Genomic DNA, 17198 nt, shown 5'->3' with positions numbered 1-17198 from the left:
TTAGCCTTGTCTATTTACCCTCTGTATTGCACCCTTTCTCCATTTTAGCTTTGTCTATTTACCCTCTGTATTGAACACGCCTTTCTCCGCTTTAGCTATGTCTATTTACCCTCTGTAAAGCACCCTTTCTCCACTTAAGCTTTGTCTACTTACCCTCTGTATTGCACCCATCTTTCTCCACTTTAGCCTTGTCTATTTACCCTCTGTATTGCACCCTTTCTCCACTTTAGCTTTGTCTATTTACCCTCTGTATTGCACCTTCCTTTCTCCACCTTAGCTATGTCTATTTACCCTCTGTATTGCACCCTTTCTCCGCTTTAGCTTCGTCTATTTACCCTCTGTATTGCACCCACCTTTCTCCACTTTAGCTCTGCTATTTACCCTCTGTATTGCACCCTTTCTCCACTTTAGCTTTGTCTATTTACCCTCTGTATTGCTCCCTCCTTATTCCACTTTAACTTTGTCTATTTACCCTCTGTATTGCACCCACCTTTCTCCACTTTAGCTTTGTCTATTTACCCTCTGCATTGCACCCTCCTTTCTCCACTTTAGCCTTGTCTATTTACCCTCTGTATTGCACTCGCCTTTCTCCACTTTAGCTTTGTCTATTTACCCTCTATATTGCACCCTCCTCTCTCCACTTTAGCTTTGTCTATTTACCCTCTGTATTGCACCCTCCTTTCTCCACTTTAGCTTTGTCTATTTACCCTCTGTATTGCACCCTCCTTCCTTCATTTCAGCCTTGTCTATTTGGAAGACCCAGAGTCCGGGAGTCTGGACGTTGCTAGTGCTGGAGATGTTAACTATGGCGTCTGTGCGAGATTCATTCACCGCAAAGTAGTTTTCACCATCACCAGAGTCGAACCCAACCTATATAAACAAAGTTGGCTTTGTATTACTGATGAGTTTTTACTTTTTGCCTTTGTACAGTACCAGTACAGTTGGCTCGGTTTAAGGGGTACATAGCGCCCTCTTCGGTGTTTGAAAATGATTTTTACACACAAACACCTAACGTAAAAAGGGCAACTAACATTGCTTTTGATCTAGTTTTCCTTTTAGACTGCAAAATCCCAGATGGGTCATGGGTAATAGTTATGATAAATCTATTCTGTTTACTATGACCACAGTCTTCTTAATTTTGGCGGGATGACATATCAAAGGCCACATATCTGAGTGATGACAGAGGATCGTGTCTGTACAGATGTGCCTCATCTGCTTTCTCCATCCTTAGGTATGAAAGTTCTAGTTGTCCAGGTTGTTTCGACAAAGTCGAAAATTAAGCTAACACTGCACCAAAATTATTGAAAGAGAGAGAGAGAGAGAGAGAGAAGAAGAAGAAGTAAATACCTGCGCTAGGGTGCCTCCCAGACCGGTACTTCTGTCCCCGCCACTAGCAGTTCCAGTTGTTCAGATTATCTGAGCGTAGTTGAAGAGAGAGAGAGAGAGAGAGAGAGAGAGAGAGAGAGAGATGTACATACCTGTGCTGGTGTGCCTCCCAGACCGGTACTCCTGTCCCCGCCACTAGCAATTCCAGTTGTCCAGGTTATCTTAGCGTAGTTGAAGATGGCAAATGAATGTCTCCCGTTGGTCGCCAAGACTGCTTGAAATGTGTTTGTCTAAAATTAAAGCATATGCCACTCAGGTGACGAGGTTTTCAAAGACAGGGGAAACACCAGATGGGAGAGGAACGAGAATGCAGAGTCACTGAAATGGTGTCAGGATAAAGGGGGTCAAGGTCAGGCCAACTTTAGCACTAAATTAGACACCATCTACTTGGTAACAACCTACCCATCAAATTAAATAAGGCCAAAAAGTAATTAAAAACTTGTTCCAAATTTTCTTTTTGTGATTAAAAGAAACAGGAAGTTAACTGACAGGAGTATAATGATTCCCACCAAAATATGTGACATTGTTCCACGTGGCAACAAAAGCCCACGTGGCACTAAATTTCGACGGTCTTCGAGAGGCTGGAAATGCACTCTGTACGGTAACGTCAACTGTTTGCAATAGATCCGGGTCTGTTGCTGATGTAACCTCCCTGTAGAAGACACGACCCGTGTTCCTTGTGGTGTCCACGTCGGCCCAGAAAGGCGCAACTATTCTCAGTGAAGTGTGTAGTGGAAATGGATCGGGCGTGAACTGACTGATAGGCTGCAGAAATGATATGGCACCATTGGTGTTCACCTGGAATCACGGTATAATGAAAGAACTTCAGCCCATTTTTTTCTCAACTTTGGGACCCAACGTTTGTTCTATTTCAGTTCAAAATAAATTCATAGTAGTCACAAAGAAATAACTATTGTTCTGAAACATTGGCAATGTCTTTCTTTTTATAGAAAAGGCGAAATACATGTTCTCTGCCAGTTGATGGAATTACTAGTACAACTAATATGTGCAGGAACAAAATACCGTTCAACAAAAGGAACAAAAGACCAATTTTCGGACCATAATTCTTTTTAGGAACAGGCCCCTGTTGAATTGAAATAAGGCAAATATTGCGACAGGAACTAGGACAGTGGTTTCCAATACAGTGTGACTCTGGTTATGAAGATACAGTTAGACGTGTTAAAATCAATGTATTTTAAAACAATGTATTTTGTCCCCGCAAACCTCAATAAGGATAAGACGCGACCTTTGGTAATTTGTCAGAACAAACGTGTTACTTCAGACTTCCCGTGCTACTTCACTCTGTTGGGTGGCCAACAACAACTAGAGGTTTGGATGATAAAGAATATTTTATTTTGACTTGAAAGGGCTTCTTTTCAATTGATTGAGAATCCATGCATGAAGGCCGTTTTCACTATCTTCCGGGAAACACTGAGAATAAAATCGGAGTCATTTGACTTTCTAGTCAGAGTCCAGCACCCCTTGACCTCATGGAGTCAATTTGACTCCTATATAAGGGTCAAAGTACCCCACTACCACAGTCCTTAGACCCCTTTATCAGAGTCAATCACCCCCTGGCTCTCATGGAGTCAATCTGACTCTAAAATCAGAGTCAAATTACCGGGGGCCAGTGTCTGGCTGACCCCTTTCATCGACTCTTTTCGCTGGCTGGACAGTAAGCCTCGTTTTAGTACTTATGATTGCAGTGAGCAGGCGGCGTGGAGAGAACAGTTTTCACCATCCTTTGTCAGTATAAACATTACTTTATTGGCCATAGTTGGTTTTCGTACACTTATTACTGGCCCGGGCTTTCAGTTGCCCACACCCTTTTTGTGATATGTTGGTATACAGGTGAGCAGGTTTTGTTTCTAGGTTGTAGGTTTGACCCATCAATGCATGTCACTGGGGAGGTATGCTCACTCATTAGTACATTTGTGGTATATATATATATATCATGCTGTTTATTACCAGATTTACAAACTGTTTGTTATTGCTATTTCAACACCGGATGGCCTTGTAGATAGAGTGTCCACCTCCAGAGCGGGAGGACGTGGGTTCACACCAGTCCGGCGACATGCCATTCTTTAATAAACGGAACCTGTTATCTCCCTGCTTGGCACTGTTGTTAAAGTTTTTTTTTTCATAATGTGCCAAGGAGACAAAGATGCCTTAATATGGGGTCATGGTGACACTGCTGGACTCCAAGTTTGGAGTCACTTGGACTCCTATATTATTCTCAGTGAATGCTATTATTTCCAACACAAAGGAAATATCTTTTTGCCGGAATGTGAACTATCGGTTGGGTGCTTCCACCACGTAGAGTTTATGAATTATATCTCATAGATAAGATTTATTTCAGTGTTTGAAAGCTGGATGATTTGTTTATTTGTGTAACTTAGAATTAACTGTCTCTTAATGAAAGCCACGCCATCAGAAATAGACTATTGCGAAAATGCAGATTAGTGATCACGACTTAACGGGGTAGCTATACTTCTCCTAAAATCTCTACTGAAAATCGTATGGGCCCTCACTGTAATGGAATTGAAACGGAAATTCATTTTCACTGAAATGTGAAGAACATAGTAACGATGGAAGCAGACCCATGATACCTCCTGAGCAGAAAACAGATCATGAAAAACTGCAGCCCAAAAAGTGAAACATGCTTAAGAGCATATATATATATATATATATATATATATATATATATATATATATATATATAACTGAAAGTTTGAAAATATCAATACCAATAGTAGTTTTATTCTGTGCTACTTCCCAGTAATAATTCCATATCTGTTTTGTATAGATTTTTATAGTTGTTATAAAGATGTTATGATAAGAGTAGAGAGCTTGTAAAATGTAACTTGTACACATTCAAGTGCTCAATAAAGATTATAGATTGTAAAAATAAGTATGTTATTGTCATTATTCATCTCTGTTTATTTCACAGTACACTGTCTTGTGTACAGATATGAAGAAGGAAGGCGTACACCGTTTTAACTAAGCTTTTAAAAGATAAAATTCTGTGCAAAATGCATTGTTTTACACGGCGTTTTAGACAGAACAGTTGGGTTTGAAATATCACCACAGACTAAAATGTTTGATAAAGTATATTTTCATTATATATACATTGCCATAAACTGCCTCTTTAAACTTAGAGATACAGGAAAGCCTAAGTGCTTATAACGGTTATCTTATCAATAAAGTGTAAAATGTCAATTATTTTATGTCTCCTCCATCTCAGTGTACCACAAACTTTTATAGTCTCATTCATAGCAAGAAAGAAGGTAACAAGGAATATTGTTTGTTCGTAATTTGGCCAAACCAGGCCGCTTTTATTTTATAACCCCTCTATCCTAATCGTTTTAACAATAATAACAATGTAGCAAATTGTTGCCTGTATTAAATGTTATGGCCTAAGGGATAAAATTATATATCAAATATTCAATGAGACTCATCATCCTAAAATTATGATGCGACGAGTCAGCAAAAGTTATTATTTACCAACAATTTTGCACAAATTTCATTTGTGGGGTTGCAAAGAGGCCGACGAGTCAGCAAAAGTTATTATTTACCAACAATTTTGCACAAATTTCATTTGTGGGGTTGCAAAGAGGCCCCCACTATGTCGAATATTCAAAAACACTAGTTACCCTAAGAAGTGATTCAGTATAATGTACAGTATTGCATCCAATTCAGCTTGTCTGATTGCAAAGGCGAGGCCGATGCATTGCTAATTGCAGGATTCTCAATACAAATCTACATAAGTACCGACATGTCAATGCTGTTAGCGGGTGACCTAACCCCTACTCCCCTTTTTTTTTTTTTTTTTTTTAACAAAGGAAGGGGGGAGGTTCAGTTTTTCCCATATGCTGAAAACAGCTGGAAGAGTGAACTCTCTATAATTGCCATGCCATCCTAGCTTGCACCTTACTAGTTGATTAGTATTATAGTTAACAGTTTTAAGTGGTTATCTGCGGAAGAGCAATTTCCTTCTGTTTTATAGTTATCAATGACTAGAATAAAACGTGAACGAAGAAGCAGAGTCGGGGATAACCTACATACGTATGTTCTAATACAACCGATCCCCTTATATTCCTGATTTCAACAAATGTAGAGATGGACCCGCAAAGCTTGCTGGGCCGTATTATGAGAAAAGCATGACTGGGTCTTAAAAATAGAGTCAAAATTCTCATATGTTACATGAAAACAGCAGGTACACAAGTTGGATTTTGCAACACTCATGTCACAACACATTGAAATGACTAATAATCGTGTAAGCAAAAACCGGGAATGGAGCCTGTTTGGCCCCTAAAACGGTGTATGTCAGATTCATATACAGCTGTTCCAATGACCTCTGCAGTATGCACAGATCAAAAATGGACCCACAAGGCTTGCTGGGCCACTGTTCGTTATATTTGAAAAGTAATCGGAAAATGAACCCACTAAAATTTTCATGTGACGATGTCACATACTCTTAAAAAGGTGACACAATATCATCTGAACTCGGGAGAATGTCATATGGAATGAAGAGACTTGATATGTGGCTGGTGGTGGGTTACATAAAAGTTTGGCAGATTATAGTATCACATGACATGGTATTCCCTGGCCTTTCTTTCGGAGTCCGAACTAAATTTTGAAAGTTGCTACTATTTTGAGAATAATGTTTAATTTACAATGGATATGCAGTTCTTGTAATTTAATGGTGATATATATATATATATATATATATATCATGGACATAAAGCACATTGAAATACATGTACATTTTTATTGTGCTGTATGTTTCTTTCAATTTGGTATTAATTGTAACCTAAGTTTTCAAATTGCAAAAAACCATACTGATATTTTAATATTCTTTCAAATATCGGTTTACCCAGGTATATATCGGTTATTCCTACAAAATTATGTATTACTCATGCGCAATCTACTTACATACAAGGAGGAATGCGGTAGATCAAAATAAGGAAAGATAATCTGCAGCTGAATTTCTTCCGAGTTTCCGTCATCGTTAACAGGCGCCATACTATCTCCGCTAGCGTTGCCGTACGGAAAAAGGAGATCATTAGAAACTTGTGGTTGACCATCAGCTAGTTGTGTCAAAACCACCCCGACAAAACAAAGGATGACGCGCGGCCACGCCACAGGGTCTGCCATGTTGGTTCACCTGGATCAGGAAGTTTTGGAAGACGCTGTTGACGGTAACTTTACTTATCAGAAGGAGCTTGAGGTCAGGTAGAGATAATTGCGCGGTCTGACTCATGATGTCATACTGTTGCCATGCCAGCAACATATTAATGCATGGTATGGTAATATTTTGGTTTTTGTGATGAAGTTTAATCTTTAATCTATTTAGATTTTTTCTAAGGTTTGGTTTTTACTGATTCATTTAGTCATCTTATCTTTTTATCCTATTGTTTATGTATTATTTTCCTATCTTATCCCTGGATTTGGGATATTTCACCATCGCCCTAAAAAAGAAGTCGGCATTGACCAGTGCCGACCATCTATCAACTGGGGACTTTTTTTGTAGAACACGTGCTACAAAGCATCAACATGAAATATCCTCAAATTATCCTTTGACTATGATATTAAAGTAAGGCAGTCTGTAGTAGGTACTATAACCGTCTTAGACCAAAGCGTTTGTATGTAGTTAATAGGCTATCCAGTTTAAAAGGTGTAACCATAGATAAAACTTAAACATTTATGACGCAGGCCCCGGGACATTTCGTGAAAATAAGGGTTTGCCATAGGCTCCACTCTTTTATTTCCAATTAAATATTGCGGCGGAAATGACCGCTGAGAACTTGGAGTACGATAAGTACAAGATCTGGAAAGGAAGCTGTTAGATGATTGGCCACGTCTCTCGTCTGCTGTTTACTCTATATCCGGGCATTTACCAACAGACCAACGGACTATCCTTTCAAAGTCTCAATCAATCTGAAAATAGACTTAAAGAAAACACAATTAAATATTTTTTTGCATCTCATTTACAATTATTTCGTGTTCATTGAAATCTAATTTTGTGGTCTATCCTATAAAATATACGACGTCCCACCCACAAATCAATGTGCTTTTATTAACAAATGATCACCTCAAAGGTGTACATTGCTCTAAACAATGCTTTTTATTTCAGATACCATATGTACATGATTAATAGTTCAGAATATACAAAATAGCGATGAAAATAGCTATATTTTATAACATTAATTCTAATTTATTCAAATGGCATCGGCCCTTGGCGCCATCTTGCTGGTTGTTGTCGTCTCTGTCATTGTCTACAAGACAGTAAGGCGCAAGAAGAGAGTGGGAGCATACAAGACGCAGAAGCAACCAGCTAATCCTACACTTGAGAAAACAAATGCATGTTAGACTAATTAGTTATTACTCTGGTAAAATCTGGAACACTAACAGTTACCCAGACAGAGAGGAATTTTTATCATCAATATGTGTGCAGTGGGCTGTACTTAATTCAAACCCACGCTTCACTTCTGTTGTATTTATATAGCTGCATATAATCACTTCTTTCAATCTGATAATCTAGGCCAGAGTAACGTCATCTTCGTGAACAAATCTGATGTAGATGCATACATTAAAGCTATTTTGAGCTCTTGTTGTCTCACGCGAGATTTAGGTCTGCGTGCTTTTCAATAAATGCTTATTTTTTAAACATCTTTATTCTCATGAAGGTTAAATATCGTTGCAGTATAATTGCAGGTGGCAATTTGCCAAGGCATTACATGCTCACCTTTGAATTTAAATTATAAAAATAATAAAAACAACGAAAATAATATAAGATAATAAGATAATAATAGTTAAAATGATAAAAATAATATTCAAGGAAAAGGCAGTGACGAGGACATGAGTGACGTTTGAGGGGATCGAATGAGGGACAGGGCAAGGGGGAAAGGTATTTGTAGGGGGGGGGGGGGGCAAAAGGCCATCAGGAGAGAGTCATAGGCGCCAGAACAGATATGGAAGTGTCATCGACCAGTGGCTGTTTAATAACCTTCTAGAAGTGTTTTTGTCACAGAATTTCACTTGTTGTAGAACTTATGAATAAAATGTGCATAGAAAGAAATCTTAGTAATTTGTACAGTATCATCTGGATTGGAGAACGCACCTCAGGCGCCTGTGCATGGAGTCAAAAGGTTCTGTACAGTTTTCTGAGGGATGGTAATCCACGCCCGGTATATTGATGACATGGAATAATTTTTGTTTGCATGGTAATCCATGCAAACTCCCCTCTCTGACATCCCTCACATCGCCAATGATACTCTGATCTTGAAACTGAACTGGTCATTGGTGGTTCTGGATCTGGTTCTCACTTCATTAGTTCGGGTTTGTTGCGTTGTCTGTTTGTGGAATAACGTTATCATACTGAATAAGAACTGGGTGTTCACGGTCCTCAGAGATATTCTTCAAATTTTTATACGTTCCTTTCTAGTACTATATATTGGCGCGTGTTAAGATTCCCGTTGGCCGCTACCAACTTGCGTACACCATTATAGCCAAATCATTACACCCCATACCACGACTGATGTGTGGTGCATCAACAAGAGACAGACAACTGTGCAGATATTTCTCACAATTAATATATTTATCAACGACTTAAATGTACTTTACAATTGGTTCCAAAAGCCTTATCCTCGTTATGCTACTAATACTAGAATTTCACGTGTGACGAGAATTTTGTAAATGTGCTACAACGTTACTCTAATGCTGGTGCTTAAAATCCAACGATAATTTGTAACTGATTTTTAAAAAAGGACATGGCCTCTAAACTGTTTCTAAACTATTCTAAATATGGCTTCTAAAAACTCCATCTTTCTGATTGAAGATCATATTTGTGGATATATTAAAATCTGTAATATACCTAATGACGCAATGATTGTACCTCCCGTGCTAATGTCCCGATCGATCCGGAAATAAAAACAATACATCTACGTATATATCTCGCCATGTGTTTTAAGCAAATGAACGTTTCCCTAATATCGTATAAATCAAGGTATGGGATCCAAGTGACTCGATTAATGAACCACTTTCACCACACGGTCAGTAGGCTCAATATTACGTCAAAATATAACTCGATTCTACCTTAGGCCATTCACAAAAAATTAATATTAATAATGATAATGAATAATACTGTTTGCATTAGTGTTGGCTTAATAAACGTATTAAGTTTTGATCATGTTCTTTGGCCCAACAGGCTAAAATATTGATAGAAATGGCCATATTGTAATTATTAATACACGCAGTGGCAGTTTAGCAGGTGCCACAGGTCACCGGTGGAGCTATTTATTTCCAGTAGTCCTCTGTCGTCTCGTATATTTGGTTTACATGACCAAGTGAAGAGCGCGGTTCTCTATTGTTCGAATTCTTGTTCTTCCGTACCTTGCAGACAATGCCGACAGTAAAAATGACCAACAAAATGGCGCCCAGAGCTGCTCCGACCGCGATGGCGATGGTAGTCAGCATGCTGAGTTCACTCGCTGGAAAAGACAGCAAGTTTCATAAAATCTGTGCATTTTACATATTCTTGACTTGGATTCTCTATATACATAATGTAAGGAAATCATCTTTGCATGCCTGCGTATACACCTACGTATATATACTATAGATATCGGGTACATGTGCTGGAAATACGAGCATTTATATATTGAAACATAATATGATAAATCATACGGATTTTTATGTAATTTTGAATTGCATGTTAATGTATTTATTTGCCGTATAAGTGCACATTGTTTTCCCCCTTTAGCATATATGCATATTTCGTACATGTACACAACATAAATTCTGAGTAAGGAATTGCCATGCAAAACGATTTGCCTCGAAATGCTTTTCCCTTTGTCTAATAGTCAGCAAGACCCCTTTTAGATACGACAAGAAGATCGAAAGATTGAATGTGATCAAATAAGAGTAAAGTTTTCAACTGGAATAAGAAAAAGCTCTCTCCCATAACATAGTAACGGTTAATAACACAGTACACAAGGACATTTATAACCCCGTCCAGATATAACTGTAACTACCTTTCCTACACTTGGCGTCGCCATAGCTGTCCCACGTCCCATCATCCTGGCACTTCACGGTACTCTGGCCAATCAGGGCGTACCCTTCGGGGCAGGCCAAGGTCACTATGGTGCCCGCCAGGGTAGAGACGTTGTCTTTTGTAACATTGGTAGATGTTGCCAGAAAACCACAGGTAATAACTGCAATAAGATTTAATTGAAAGAAATAGCACGGGTACATATAATTTTGATTAAAATGAAGTAATACATATATATATTTATAGAAGAGCAAAATGAAATCTAAGGAGTGAAAAAAGGTTATTTTAAAATATTAATGTTCAGCCACCATTCATAAAAATACGGATCCATGAATCACATTGCATTGGAATATCCATGTGTATCATTTGCAGAAAGAAGCCATCATCACAAGTATTCTGCATTGTTCGTTATACGTTGCCTATAAATAAAAATTTTAGCTCACCTGGTTTAGTTTCAGAGACCGCTTCAGAATATTCAACCATCACCATTTTACTCGCTGCGGCCATTTCAGCGTTTCCTCCAGTTATTGTAAAATCAAACATGCACTCGAGGCTTTCCCCACACACAGCCTCCATCTGGGTCTGCAAAGTCTCGTTTTCGAGTTTTGGAGGTTCAAACATGGGTTCGAATGATTCATTTTGATGGCTCGCATAATTTTCACCGATGCCGTAAGTGAAAAGTGATGACGTTTCACTGATGCGCCCTGCAAAGGAAAGGCTGTTTTGTAAATAGTCAAGTAAAAGAAATAATACCGGTATATCACTTTATCATTATTATCATCTTTTAATGTTTATTATTATTATTTTTCTATCATTATATATGGATATATACCAGTCGGAGCATGATATCACTGGGATGAAGATGACGAATACGTACACGTTTCGCCAAATTTATAATGAATGTCTTCAAGTGATGCATTGGGGCTTAGCACATGTCCATCACGTGGGAGAAGGTCATCTACGGGGTCTTCATTCCATACGCCAAGGAGCCCTTTAACGTTCCCTGAAACAAATACAACGTGTCGTTATGAAGGATCTACGCCTCAATTGAATTAAATACAACGGCTTCTTAACTGCTTTCGTAACTTTGATATGTAAATTAGTACATTTAACTTTTAAAAAAAATAAAGTGAGCATTATGTTAACTAAAATAAGTTACAGCTTACAACTGTATATTATCAATTTTCATAGTTATATATAATTGTATAAAGCGTCAACGTACCCTTCAAATAATTGGGAAGGTAGAGCAAAAAGTTCAAAACCCCCTTTGCAATCTGCACATCAACAAATACTTGTTCATCCTCAAAACTTATATAGGCTTTTGATTCGTTGGCCACCTTTTCGATTTCAATGCCTGAAAAACATCATGTATAAATATTGATGATAATAATTATAGGAATGGAACGCCATGCAATACCGGTTCTAGTTAATGGTTTTTATCTTCTTTATTCTACTTCAAAATAGTATTCAGCTAACGTTTCTAAACATCCTCAATTACCTTTTAGAGGAACTATGTCAAACCATCAGCTGATGTTCACTACCATTTCCAAGACAAAACAAAGTTACCACACCAACAACTGACCAAACTCAGGCCCAGACCTACCTTCTATGCCAGGGACAATATTTCCTACTTCATCAAAGTCAATCATGTCGTCATCTACGAACACCTCAATCCCCCAAAGTTTACTATAAGATACCTGGACCCTGCTGGTGTTGCGGCCGCACATGGCCAGTGCTGTCCACACGGACGCCAGGCCTTGCTCACCTGGAGGTAGAGTGAAAGAGGGGCACTGACGTATCTAAGTTTATCTTAGGTAATCTACAAAGCTAGTAATATATCGACCATCATGTTGTAAAAAACCCAAGGTGATGTAATTTGGAAACCACAAAATTCTAAAATAGCATATATAAACAAGACTGTCACATAGGTTTCTTCCACTTCCTTTTGCAGAAATAAAAAAGTAAACAAGTGTAAAGAGCAGTCTTTGTAATAGACAATTTTGACAACGTCTCTTTTAGCTTTACATCAGAGGCTACATTTAATTTATGAATCGTACATATACATGTTGGTACAATGCATATGGAGGTCAAACATTCCCAACATTAGCTTATTTTGGGGGTTTTGCATTCGGTGTCATCCTCATCACTTCACTCACCGTTCTGGCCGTCAACTTGTTTGGTCCTCCCCTGGCACGTGAACGTCTGGTTCGTGCTCTCTACAAGGCTGTACTCTCCTATCCCATTAAACGTGTAGCTCAGCCCGTCCAGTGTCACCACGTGAGGGTCGCCAAAGCCAGTGGCTGGAATTTTTAATCATTGAAATCACTGCCTGTTAATATTATCAACTGCCAATACGTTGAAAAATGTGAAGAGGTCGTGTAAATTACTGATACTGATGAGCAATAATTACTTTATGGTTAAATTATTATTGCTGTAGGACTTCTAATTAAGGACAAGGTAAAAGTATGACCTATGATGTGTGAAACGGTTACTGATTGTCATTGCCCAAAGATTAAGCGTTAAGCCTATACAGAAAAAGATATGACCCACTTATATTATGAATATGCCAAACAACAAAGGGGCTAAAATATAAATATGCAAAATGGACAATTTCAAATTGGACAAAATCAAATTTGGAATTCACGGGGACAACAAGAGCACAAGAGCAAAGTATTTCACTTGACACCAATATCTGTTGGTGCAGAGGTAATAGAGCTCCCTGCCCCCCCCCCCTCCATCTCTCCAAAGGCCCCTATTCCAAAATCACACAGATCTGGAACCGCCAGTACTTCCTACCTGGTCTGGGCGGCTGGTACCCTCTGCCGTCATGGGAGGGCCGTCTCTCCATGTACGTCTCCGAGCACAGGGACTTGTCACCAGAACTGTGACAGCACCACGCGTGTGGACGTAAGTCTGTGTAGAAGTGACTGATATACGGTACCACGGCCGGATAACGACATCCCTTGTAGTGCGATATATCCATGGTTCCTCCGCCGTGATTGTCGGCCACATTAAGGAGATTGCCTTGCTGATCATAGCAGCATTGTTGGCCGGCTCCCGATCCACTGAAATTGGTATAGGAAAAATAGCGGCCTTTAAATGACAGGGTACATGTAATTCTACATAATTGAAATCAATTAATTCCCAGTTTTGAAAATTATTATTTTTTCATATTTCAAGCAAATGTATGTAAGGTGCGTGACATCTTTCTTTTTGCATACCGCCTTTAACATTTGATGAAGAGACTCGATTACAGCCTTATTTATTTCTTTTTTTTTTCCACTGTTTAATTGAATAAATTATTTGAGATCCCACCTGCATTCATTTGAGCGGACGCAATGGAAAGCTCCCGGATGTAAGTTACAACCATTGGGGTCTCCACGGTGACATGTCGGGTCGGCATGGAAACGGCCTCGGTCTCGAAGGGCTTGACGTAAAGTGACGGGACATGGTGGGAGATCTTGTGGCAATATTTCGTACTTGAATTTGTCATTTTGGTACCAATTTCTACACCAGATGGAATTAATGGCACGAGACTGCTCGTGGATGTTCCTTTTGGTATCTTCCCATGTGCCGCCGAATAAATTGAGTTGTTGTATTTGATAAAATGTTTCTTTAAGAAAGCCGCTTGGGATCTTCCCCTCCTGCAGTACCGTTGCTAGGTGATTGTAGGCGTGCCACTGAAGCACGTGGATATCTGTCCATATGGCGGGCCTTCTACATATCGACCTGGTGGGGAAACCATGCATTAGGATTAGGTCGGAGTTCTGTTTAACGTTTATCATTTCTTGCAATTGACGAATTGGATACTTCCCGATGAATTATTTACTATTGTAAGCTTTATCCTTTTTTATTATTGGTATACGTAGTAATCTTATTTAATAATTCTGCCAAATTAAAAGTTATTAATTAAAATTGCCCGCAATTAATTCTGTTGATAAAACGAGACTTTTTTCTCTTTCATGCCAATTGTATACTTGCTTGTGTTCTTTCTCAAATCCTTGACATGGGTTTGGGTAAGAGACTGTGTTTGAGAATGGGAGGGATCGTGTTATACGCACAGCTCCAATAAACTCTGTCTTTCTGAATTTCACGGCGACCGTGCCCAGGTCAAATTTACCGTTGTTTGGTACCTTCTTAGCCAATGTGTACCAGTTTTTTTCCATCGCGCCATCTTTCGGCTCTCTGAAATATTGCAATAGCTTTTTGGTTCATTTGAAAAGCAAATACGATGCATACTAGAGTAGGTGAAAATATCTGCAAGATTTGCGAACAGAATTAAGGTGGTAATATTTTAACAAATGTTATCCCAAATTCTTTTGGTGATCTTAATCGCTACTTTGACGATAACATTCGACATTTTTCATTCTTAACCACCTACCCAAATGCAAGAAGATCTATGTCCACATTTTCTGCGTTCTTTGCACCATCTAGAACCTGCTCTGGCGTCCATTCTATGTAGTATGGACCACTTTCGCGCCATTTTGTATGGTCAGTACGTGTAACTTTAGAAAATGCCTCGTTGTATTCTGAAATTTTACAATGAATGTTGATAACGTTTATGTTATTAAAATTCAAAGCACTTGTGTCCAAAAATAATAATGTAAACCTGCGACATGAGTATTGGAGTATCTTGAATTTTATCTCTACTTAACTTAACGGATAATAATTTCACGTTCGAAAGGTAATCATTGGATATTAGTTGCTGTTAATCCCTTAATTAACAATACTCTAATTGAAAAAATCACCTGGTATAAAAAATCCTTTATGTGTGAAATCGGTGCCCCCATTGATGGAAAGCTGTACATCTGCTCTCCCCATGACAAAGAGTGGCGGAGTAATACACTTGGCTGTCATGTCTTTGTGGTATTTTCCCTCCACTTTGACGTCACCAAATTTACACACGATATCATGTTCTTCCGAATCAATACAAGGTCCAGATAACAAGATCTCCTCTCCTCCGAGAATGTTTCCTCTGACGGGAGAAATCACCAAAGTGCCTGGAAGATAAAGACGTTGCTTTAATTATGGTGTGAATACATACAGGCAGTATTGCACCCCATTTCTCCACTTTAGCTTCGTCTATTTACCCTCTGTATTGCACCCTCCTTTCTCCACTTTAGCTTTGTCTATTTACCCTCTGTATTGCACCCTCCTTTCTCCACTTTACCTTCGTCTATTTACCCTCTGTATTGCACCCTCCTTTCTCCACTTTAGCTTCGTCTATTTACTCTCTGTATTGCACCCTCCTTTCTCCACTTTAGCTTTGTCTATTTACCCTCTGTATTGCACCCTCCTTTCTCCACTTTAGCTTTGTCTATTTACACTCTGTATTGCACCCTCCTTTCTCCACTTTAGCTTTGTCTATTTACCCTCTGTATTGCACCTCCTTTTTCCACTTTAGCTTTGTCTATTTACCCTCCGTACTGCACCCCCTTTCTCCACTTTAGCTTTGTCTATTTACCCTCTGTATTGCACCCTCCTTTCTCCACTTTAGCTTTGTCTATTTGGAAGACCCAGCGTCCGGGAGTCTGGACACTACTTGTGCTGGAGATGTTAACTATGGCGTCCGTGCGAGATTCATTCATCGCAAAGTAGTTTTCACCATCACCCGAGTCGAAACCAGCCTGAAGTTACAAAGTTGGCTTTGTATTACTGAAGAGTTTGTATTTTTTGCCTATGTACAGTACCATTACAGTTACCTTGGTTTAAGGGACCCATGGCGCCCTCTTCGGTGTTTGAAAATGCTTTTTACACACAAACATCAACGAAAAAAGGGCAACTAACATTGTTTTTAATCTACATGTAGTTTCCACTTCAACTGCAAAATCTCAGATGGGCCATGGGTAGAAGTTATGACATATCTATTCTGACTACTATGACCACCGCCTTCTTCTTCACTTTAGGTGGGATGACATATCAAAGGGCACATATCTGAGTGATGACAGAGGATCGACCGTGCCTCCAGGCTGCTTCTGCTTTCTCCATCCTTAGGTGTAACAGTTCTTGTTGTCCAGCTTGTTTCGGCAAAGTCGAAAATTAAACAAACACTGCACAGAGCTTTTGAAAGAGAGAGGAAGATGTACATACCTGTGCTGGTGTGCCTCCCAGACCTGTTCTACTATCCCCGCCACTAGCAGTTCCAGTTGTCCAGGTTATCCGAGCGTAGTTGAAGATGGCAAACGAGTGTCTCCCGTTGGTCGCCAACACTGCTTGGAATGTGTTTGTCTAAAATTAAAACATATGCCACTAAGGTGAAGAGGTTTTTGAACAGTGTCAGGGGAAACATTCAATGGATGGGGAACGAGAAATCATTTGGGATACAGAAGTACTGAAAGTGTGCCGGGATAAGGGGAACGGTTGAGTCAAGTGAAAGACGGAGAAAAATAGTAACAATATCTACTTAGAGAAAAAGGAAAAAGAAAACACTCACAGGAGTATATCGATCCCCACCGAAATATGTGACATTGTTCCACGTGGCAACAAATGCCCACGTAGCCGACAGCTTTCGAACGGCTGGGAAGGCATTATGTATGATTACGTTAAATCTTTGCATTAGTCCCGGGTCTGTTGCTGATGTAACCTCCCTGTAGAAGACACGACCAGAATTAATCCTGGTGTCCACGTCGGTCCAGAAAGGAGCAACCATTCTCAGTGAATTGTGGAGTGGAAATGGATCGGGCGTGTACTGTCTGATAGGCTGCAGAAATGATATGGCACCATTGGTGTTTACCTGGAATCATGGTATAATGAAAGAACTTCA

At 39.3% G+C, this 17198-nt stretch overlaps 2 protein-coding genes across 3 annotated transcripts in view; both read right to left on the bottom strand.

Moving 5' to 3' along the window:
* The window catches only part of LOC106154891 (sushi domain-containing protein 2-like), a 28535-nt gene that overhangs the window by 8411 nt on the left and 2926 nt on the right, over nt 1-17198 (bottom strand). The window contains exons 1-4 of one of the 2 annotated variants that reach the window (XM_086997350.1): nt 6322-6594; nt 1876-2184; nt 1479-1616; nt 708-870 (exon numbers count right to left, since the gene is read on the bottom strand). In XM_086997350.1, coding sequence (XP_086853476.1) covers nt 708-870; nt 1479-1616; nt 1876-2184; nt 6322-6543 — 832 coding nt within the window. In that variant the 5' untranslated portion in view covers nt 6544-6594. Of the gene's footprint in view, nt 1-707; nt 871-1478; nt 1617-1875; nt 2185-6321; nt 6595-17198 lie in introns of those variants that run through there. The other variant, XM_086997351.1, reaches the window with a different exon arrangement.
* On the bottom strand, nt 8964-17162 carry LOC106161451 (sushi domain-containing protein 2-like). The gene is made up of 15 exons (XM_013538407.2): nt 16869-17162; nt 16526-16663; nt 15900-16062; nt 15184-15435; nt 14817-14964; nt 14417-14620; nt 13751-14164; nt 13232-13500; nt 12592-12735; nt 12039-12200; nt 11658-11789; nt 11313-11438; nt 10879-11139; nt 10419-10598; nt 8964-9878 (listed from the first exon to the last, which is right to left on the bottom strand). The coding sequence occupies exons 1-15, from the start codon at nt 17082-17084 to the stop codon at nt 9685-9687; spliced, it is 3003 nt and encodes a 1000-aa protein (XP_013393861.2). The 5' UTR covers nt 17085-17162; the 3' UTR covers nt 8964-9684.

Source organism: Lingula anatina, chromosome 10 (assembly GCF_051362555.1).
Source record: "Lingula anatina isolate TDL-2025a chromosome 10, LinAna3.0, whole genome shotgun sequence".
Classification (NCBI taxonomy): domain Eukaryota; kingdom Metazoa; phylum Brachiopoda; class Lingulata; order Lingulida; family Lingulidae; genus Lingula; species Lingula anatina.
The sequence above is the reverse complement of the archived record's forward strand: the minus strand, read 5'-3'. Positions and strand labels throughout refer to the sequence as shown.